At 34.7% G+C, this 9,129-nt stretch overlaps 1 protein-coding gene across 1 annotated transcript; it reads left to right on the top strand.

Moving 5' to 3' along the window:
* The first annotated feature begins 4,324 nt into the window (after positions 1-4,324).
* On the top strand, positions 4,325-6,800 carry LOC147296555 (triosephosphate isomerase, cytosolic). Its single transcript, XM_086237989.1, has 9 exons — positions 4,325-4,447; positions 4,639-4,714; positions 4,912-5,035; positions 5,146-5,230; positions 5,339-5,471; positions 5,720-5,814; positions 6,122-6,200; positions 6,396-6,478; positions 6,571-6,800. The coding sequence occupies exons 1-9, from the start codon at positions 4,409-4,411 to the stop codon at positions 6,619-6,621; spliced, it is 765 nt and encodes a 254-aa protein (XP_086094115.1). The 5' UTR covers positions 4,325-4,408; the 3' UTR covers positions 6,622-6,800.
* The last annotated feature ends 2,329 nt before the right edge of the window (positions 6,801-9,129 follow it).

The raw sequence follows: 9,129 nt of genomic DNA, 5'->3' as shown, positions 1-9,129 counted from the left end.
ATAAAGAGAAATTGAGTGTGAACCGCTAGACCAAATTGATTATTAACATTTAAACTTAAATTAGTCATAATGATCGAGCTTTGTGGTTTAGTTATAATCTAAATTTATTGATTATTTCTTAATTAATCTAGTTAATACCCGGCCCTTCAAATAAACTTCATATATGCATCTGTTTATCCTCAAGTTGTTTCCATTTCTTAAGCCACGAAAGTGGTTTTTAAACGGATCTAGCTCTGCTTGAGTCTGATTTTTATTCGGTTACACGTCTAGTACACCTTGTATGATTTTCAAAATGTAATGGGGTACTATATAAGGTTGACATAGGCCTCAATATGGCTATGAACTAATTTGATTAAAAAAAAAAAGGAGGATAACTAAGCAAATTAAAATAGCATGACAAAATGCAATAGGAAAAAAAAAAAAAAAGGAAGAAAAAGAAGTGGTTGGTTTGAAAAATGAAACTAAAGAAAAAGAAAGAAGATTAATATAGATGAAAGTATTTTTTTAATGTTTTAAATTTTAGTTTTTATATTTCCTCACTTTATTATTCCTATAATTAGTTATAAGGAAATAAATTAATGTGGCGCTCCATACAAGTACACCTATATATCCTGATATATGTGAATACGCATTAGCAGTTGGTGGTGTCAACGAATGTGGCCATCCCAAAATCATATATAGCAGGCACAAAAGAAAGAGAAACCTGACCCACACATTTGACGACCCATGCAAAAATGGACATTTTCATTATTATGGAAATTCCACCTGTCACTTACACACACATAACGGGCAGCTTGGGGAGGCTTGCCAAATCTTATAGACAATCCAGAACCCTTAATCCAACGGCTGTGATGAAATTTGGTTGCCCTAATTTCCAGATTATCTTGTATAAAAGCATGCGTTTGGTGTTTGTTAGGACATCATAGTCTATAGCGCGCAGCTCTTGAGCCCTCACTGATCGACTGTCCCCGGCCACCTACATTTTCTGTCATTAATTTTCTTGTCCATTACTTTCCCTCTTCCGAGAAAATGGCCCATGAAACTGAAACCATCAACTACGAGGATTTTTCTGATTGCACTCCACTGTCACGCGAGTTCTCCCTCCCTTTTTATATGGAGGTTGAGGCAGCAGATGAAGCCACTGAGGCAGCTGATATCGCAGCTGCAGATGATGAAGCCATCAACTATGAAATTCTATTTGACTACACAACTGCTGCTCCCCAAGTTGAAGCACTGCTTCAGCAATTAAAAGAACCCAACCAAGTGGTCGATGCTATATCATTGGAAAACCCAAATGTCCATGATCCTCCACAAAATCAAGTATTATCATTACCACAACCAGTAGATGAGGATCAGCTCCCTGTTGTCCCAGAACTGCACCAATCAGCTCTGGTACAAGAAGATATACATAGGATGGTGGTAGACCCAGCCTTCTTTAATTGGGCTTATCATAAGGCCGACCTAGCTGAGGATTGGTCTATGATGATGCTAATGATAGATTTAATTGATCAAGCAGAACGTGCACAACATCATCATCATGATATATTATTTGTGCCTCATCAAATACCCTATTGGGGCAATCTGAATGGTAAGCAGAGAGGCCAACCCGCAGGAAGAAAAAGACCAAGAGACCAGAATGCTCCTCCAGAATGGTTGCCATCTGGCTGGTGGATGGAGACCAGAGTGCGCCGCCGTGGCAAGAGTGCCGGCCATGTGGATAAGGTAATGAAAATCAAACTCTTATCATGTTGTACCAAAATCAGTAGATCTAGTGTTTTGTGTCTTGTGTTTAATGATCATCTGGATGCATATAGTGTACGTGTATATATATATATATATATATATATATATGGTGTTTAGATATGCTTTCAGTGATGAATTGATGTTTGGTTCTATGTTTGGTTATATATATATAAAGTGTTTTGTGTGTACTTGTTTATATATGTATGTTTGTTCCTGAATTTGATATGGTTATGATCCAGAATTATGTATGTATATATCCTTAATTTCTAGTTCAAGTGGTCTGATCAGAAATCCAAGAGTTATATATTCCATCTTGTTTGGGTCTCTTGAAACCAATAATAGTCAAGACAATGAGAAGATCTAGATTTTATGTTTGGATTTCATGTATCACCATGAAAATATAAGTTGGGGATGGATACTGTTTCATTATAAACATGAAGATTTATATATGTGGGTTCACAAAATGTGTTTAGACATTTTTGATAGGAAAAGATTTATTGTTTATGTTCACAAAATCTTGAAAATTGTTGTTTAACTACATAACCCTAATTTTAGGGGCGTACGTACGTAAGATAGATAGTACGTACATATATATGCATGAATATAATTAAGTTATGTAACTCCCGGAGCCACATATTTAAGCATACACATAAACACGTGATAATTTAAGAGATCACGCGACAATATATGAATTATTAATTTATTATTATTTTTATTATTATTTTTTTTTTAATCTGAATTGAGTGGGATTGTTTTTTTAATATTGGGGATTTAATTAGTGATGGTTTTAGCTAGTTTAGATCCTTTAAAAATTTAAGTTATGATCATATCAGAATCATATCATGTCATTATATGAAACTGCACCTTTCATATATATATTAATGGCTGAAACTAATGAAGACTTTATTCATGCCTATAACTTACTTTGTGCAGTATTTTATAAGCCCAGGAGGACGCAAAGGACGGTCCTATAATACTGTTGCGGAGATATTTTGGGATGAATATTTTGAATCTATATATATGCTGCCTGTATCTGGAACAAAATCTAGTACTGGTTATGTACCCAAAAAAAAAATAATCTAGTACTGGTTGACTGTACACTTTTATGTTCGAATTCGAAAGAACAATTTAATTTGGCATTGTAAAATGTTAGCAATTAATTATATATGTATGATTTTGGTAGGATACTATCTGGTGTTTGGTCTCATATTTTTTTTTAACAATTATTGTTAATGTTCGAATTAATTAAAGTTGAACTTTAGAGATATCACATGATAGTTACAAAATTCTTATAAAATTAAGAATTTTGTTGCAAGTTAGCTTCTAAGGTAGACAAGTCGTCTACTTTGAGATTAAAACACCTTTTTGTTTTAATCTGGGAGATTTGGAGGTGTTAGTCTTAAATTTTTAGTTACAAGAAATGTGTTTACTTGAACTAAACAAATCGAAGAAGTCAACTTACCGTGAATATAAGTAAAAGCCCTACTACTGAAGTTATGAGCCCCACTATAATTTATTTATTTATTTTTTAAAAAAATCATGTGTTAACTTTATCAAAACTGCGCGCCACAATATATATGTCAGGTTAATTGGCTTCTGGTCCTCTACAATTACCATATTTGTAGTTTTCTACATTTAAAGTAATCATGGTCATCCAATTAATCTAATGGTCATAGATATTCCATATCAGCAAATTGCACGGAAAGAAATATTCGGGGTTTGCTCCTTTGTATTTACCATAGTTAAAATTTTCTTCTAATGACCTTAGATACTCCACAATCCACATTAACATAAAAAAGAAATATAAATAGTGGCCATACATATATATAAACAGATATGCAATGAATTGAAACAAGAAGAAAAAGAAGGAAATTGCACCAAAATGGAATGGATTGGATTTACCATATTTACAATTTTTCAGCATGATATTCCATATTTGCAATTTACCAAGATATTATTCCATATCAGCATAATATTCTTTATTCAGAAAAAACTAATATTGAAGAATGTGAAAGAAAAAAAAGGAAACTGCACCAATACAAAAAAATATATATATATTTTTCTCCTCTGTATTTACCATTTTTGCAGTTTTCTTCTAATAGCCTTAAATAGCATCAATTTTTTTAAAAAAATCTGAAATAAGAAGACAAAGAAGGAAATGCACCAAAATAAGAACACAATGGATTTTTATCCTCTGCATTTACCATATTTGATTTTCCTTTTCTTTATGTATCAGATTATCCTCTGAACAAGGCCATTTACAATGGAGGAAAATCTGATACATAGATTTTTCTCCTCTGCATTGATAGAGCACTGAAAAAGAAAAAGTGAAAAAACAAATCTCAGTAACTCGGCTAATATTTGATGGGCTAGCAGACCAAACATTAAATGGGTCCCACAGAAAAATTTGTCTGGTTTTTACTTTATAGGCCCATGTTGGTGCCTGGAAAGTTGATTGTGGGTTTTTGGGTTTAGGAGGCCCGTTAGTCAAGAATAAAATGGGCTGCCCCCCAATATAGAAACGCTAAACCCGACCCGAACTATAAGTTTACGATGGATCTTCTAGACTTCTTGAGTTCATTCTATGGTTCACGAGTGGCACAGTGGCACCATACACAAAGCCTTGATTTTCACTTTAAGCTGTTAATCACAATTAAAAGAGAAAATGGGCAGAAAATTCTTCGTCGGTGGCAACTGGAAATGCGTATGTCTCTTATTCTTTGATTCCTACTATATATGCTTTTGTTATTAATTTTTGTGTTCCATTATTTCATAATCTTTTAACTTTTTAAGAGACAGTATTGAACTGGTGTGAACTATCAGACAAAGACAAGCACTGGTTTTGGATTTAAATTTGTGATAAGTAATGGTTTTTGGGTTTAATATATCTTGCAGAATGGGACAACTGCAGAGGTGAATAAGATTGTCACCACATTGAATGAAGCTGAAGTCCCTTCAGAAGATATTGTGGGTAAGTCTTAGTTTCTGCTCAACTAGTTGTTTTGATCTTCAGAAGATATTGTGGGTAAGTCTTAGTTTCTACTCAACTAGTTGTTTTGATCATTTATATTACTTAGCTTTTGTTATTTTTTGTCATTTTTTTTAAAACCCATATTTTGGTGCAAGCATTTTAATGTTTGATGCAGTTGTGTTTTTGTTTTATTCCAGAGGTTGTTGTGAGCCCTCCATTTGTGTTTCTTGCTTTTGTGAAAAGTTTGTTGCGGTCTGATTTCCATGTTGCGGCACAGAACTGTTGGGTTCGCAAAGGTGGTGCTTTTACTGGAGAGGTTAGGTATGTTTATATCTAATTTATCAACCTTGTCTAATGTTAAACTGTTAGGCATGCAGTTTAGAGACTAAGTAATAATTTGTCACAAAATGATCAGTTTCTTGTTTGGTCAGTGCTGAGATGCTGGTTAACTTGGGCATTCCCTGGGTCATTATTGGCCACTCCGAAAGAAGACTTATTCTAAATGAGTCCAATGAGGTAATAAGTGGTGCTCTTTGACCTTCATATCTTCACTTTCTAGAGTGTGGTAGTTTACAACTTTTACACAAGCAATTATTGTTCTTGTGGTTCTCCTTGTCCTTGCAGTTTGTTGGGGACAAAGTTGCATATGCACTTTCTCAAGGCTTAAAAGTTATTGCTTGTGTTGGGGAGACTCTTGAGCAGCGAGAATCAGGATCTACAGTGGCTGTTGTTGCTGCACAAACAAAAGCAATCGCAGGTACTTCTTTACCACTGACGAAGCAAAATTCTCATTTTCATTATTTGGTACCCTTTATTTTCTCTGTTTTAGAAGATCTTTATTTTCCCCTGTTTTGGGATTTGTGGTGTCTGGACACATTTCTATGTTCATTTGGTTCTAGGGTCTTTCATTTATTCTTCTACGTGGGTTTAAAGTTTTTTCTTTTTTTTTTTTGCTTGATATGTTTTACCAGGCCACCAGCTGAATAACCATTTCTTCTCTTCCAGATAAAGTATTGAGCTGGGAGAACATTGTTTTGGCTTATGAGCCAGTTTGGGCCATTGGAACTGGAAAGGTTGCAACCCCTGCTCAGGCTCAGGAAGTAAGTATGGGTGGGGTCAAACATTGTTAGTGGAGCTTTTCCATGTTTTTGCAAGTATGCAGCAACTTCGCTCTTGTGCATTTTTTTTCGTATTTTTTTATCCTTGGATCAATGACAACATTTGGGAAGGTGTGACTCTTGTGCTTAAATTATAAAATTTTAATGTGAAGGTTTATGCCTGGAGCAATCTTACCATTTGAGAACAGTTGTTAGTTTCCTTGTTACTAAAGTCTTGATGTGTCATTTGTTATAAAAGAAAAATAAAGTCCTGATGTGTCAAGTTTTGTAAAGAGAATTTTTTTACTAGGCCCATTCTGAATTGAGGAAATGGCTTCACGAGAATGTTGGTGCTGAAGTCGCTGCATCAACCAGAATTATTTATGGAGGTACTCTTTGTCTGTTAGTCATAGGTTCATGCTTCTCTGTTAATTCTAAATGGGATGTGGAATACTTAAGGTAGTTATCCCTATGTCTACGCCCAAATGAACTTGATAAAACCAATTTTAGAGAGGAGAGATCATCTTACACAATCACCTCTGGTTGTGTGAAGTTATGTTTTAAACACACGCAATCTTCTTTAGGTTCGGTAAATGGAGCAAACTGTAAAGAATTGGCGATGCAGCCAGATGTGGATGGATTTTTGGTTGGTGGAGCTTCCCTTAAGGTGATAATTCTTTTTTGCCTTGTCTCAGTTGTCTGTTTGGTTTCTCTTCAACTTTGGTTACTGATTCTTTTATGCACATATTGTTTAATCAGCCGGAGTTCATTGACATTATCAAGTCTGCTACAGTGAAGAAGAATGACTGAGGTCAGAATTGGATATTGGTACGGGTGTCTATTTTGCTTCTTACCAAACTTGAGTTATAAACTTGTGACAGTAATACTGGCCAAAGAAAAAAAATCTTCTTGTTGTGTTGCCTGGCACTTTTGCAATGTATGTAATATAATAAGTAAGAGTTCCGTGGCACGGAATTTGCTTTGAATTATATGGAAACTTGATTGTGGATTTGAAAGTCACCAACTGATTCAGTTGATAAATTCTCTTTGTTGTCCCACAAAAGACCTGAGATAGAATATTATTGTTACTCTGAATGGCTTAGAGTTCACTCAAATGGAATGTACTTTGGACCTTTGGTAATATGTTAGGATTTTTCTTTTTTGCCACAATGATGTCACCTCTTCTTTTCACTAACTGGTGTTAGTGAAAAAAAGAGGTGACAGCAATTTTGTTTAGCTGTTGAATGTGAATTGTTTCTGCTAAAATTTGGAATATAGTGAGTGTGTATTGATGAGTGTAGAACCCATTGTTTCCCAACTTTTTGGCCAGAAAAAACCATTGTACAGTTGTACCTCATCGGCATGGTTGGCCACTCTTTGGGACATGGGCTATTCCAGCAGAGGTATGGTATACATAATACAATATAATCCATGTCAGACACTTCACATCAAAACACCTTCTTTCTCTTTCTCTTCTTTGGTTTGGAAAACACATGGGGCTGATGGGGGTGGTTTTGTTACTGCTACGCCAAGCAACTACATTGTTAATTTGTTATTCAAAGCGTTTATGTGGTTCTTAAAATACTTTGTCTTTTTCAATCAGATGATATAAAGAAAAAAAATATGATATGATTTTATCTCCCAAATTTTGGTTTTCTCAAAACTTTTATTATTCTGAGTGGCATTTCCACTAAAAACGTGAATAATCAAATAAAATTTGAGCTATATGTATACTGCTGCCAGCCTGCTACCCCCCCAACAACTATTATAGACTGTGATGCTCACTTTCTTTTCCTCTATAGGTTATCTTATCTTTTGACCAACAAGATATTCCTTCCACATTTCCAGATAAAACTTTTTTCTGATTTTTTTTTTTTTTTATAAACTTTTTTCTGATTCTTCTATGCCTTTTGAATCAATGTCCCCTTTCCAGATTGAACTGCCGAGCCTAGACCAAACTTTTTCTTTATCTTTAATATTTTTCAATAGATAAACATGATCCAAGTGACAGAACTAGAGCATGGAACCATGGTATGTGCTATAATATTGGTACACAATCTTCTTAGACTGTTTTTCAAAGGCAAATGCAATCCATGTACACAATCATTCGTTGATTAAAATGAGTCTCACAAAGTCATAATAAACATCATACATATCAGTTGGATATGAATCTCACAAAGTCACAATAAACATCATATCAGTTGGTGATTGAATCGGATGTAGTTTGGTAGGCACTAGTTTGTTTCGTTTGTGACTTTGTAGTGTTTTGTTTCATATCAATGCCATTGACCTCTGAAGGTCTTGGAGTGCATTATGTGGGTTGACTCCAAATCAAGTCATTTGCACAATTCATTTATAGACAGAAGCGACCTATAGTACCTCGTTTAGTAGGGTCTCAACAAATTCATTTCATGTCTGACTAGCCAAGGTCTTGGCCTCTTGGGTCGTGAGTCGTGACATCAAGAAATATTAAATATAATGACTTTTGCAGCACTTACTCTTTTAAACAGTGATGATTTTGGGCACTCCATAAATGACTACCTCCACTCATGTACAGATATTATTTTGCACTCTTGCATTTTTTTAATTCCATATTTAAATTTTGATTAACGGCAGTGTTAGAAGGCCGACCCTCATTAGTCTATGTCAACGTTGTCCTAGCATTAACCAAGTGGCCCCTATCTGCGTAGCCCAACAAAAGGTAAAGCACATGCAATTGCAAGTCCTAGTTCCACTGGTACCTATAGACTATAGTTTAGTAGTTAGTTGGTTCCCATAACAATTTTTTTGTTGGCTAAATCACTAAAACAATTGAAACAATCCCTAAACCCAGATGTCAAAGGCTGGATGGATGCCGAAGCTTTTTGCTTATTCGTTTAAACAGCTAAGATATGATAATGAAAGACTACTACGATTTAAATGTTTTGGCTAGACTAGTAGATTGCATAACGTATAAAACCATTGAAGTCTGGTTATTATTTTTTTACTAATAAGTTTGATGAATTGAAGTTTGGTGTCTTTAGGAAGATTAAAATTATATTTGATCATGAAGTAATCAAAGAATAAAATCGCCATGAAAATTATAAAGATTAACTGGAACTCTAGATTATGCACTCGATTGAAGCAAAGTCACATCTAGATAGCTCATACCCCAAACTCCCAAAGTCACTTTAGATCATCCTTGAACAAATACACAGAGTCATATGGCGACTTTAATTATTGGGGTAAGAATGTACGGAATCTGACTTTAGAACCCGTCAATCTCGTTTACGAGTCTCCCCACCTACCATTATTATACTATTGCTTTTCATTCAGCTC

This window comes from Dryas octopetala, chromosome 1, assembly GCF_963921425.1.
Source record: "Dryas octopetala chromosome 1, drDryOcto1.1, whole genome shotgun sequence".
NCBI classification, from domain to species: domain Eukaryota; kingdom Viridiplantae; phylum Streptophyta; class Magnoliopsida; order Rosales; family Rosaceae; genus Dryas; species Dryas octopetala.
This window is presented reverse-complemented; position numbering and strand designations above follow the sequence as displayed.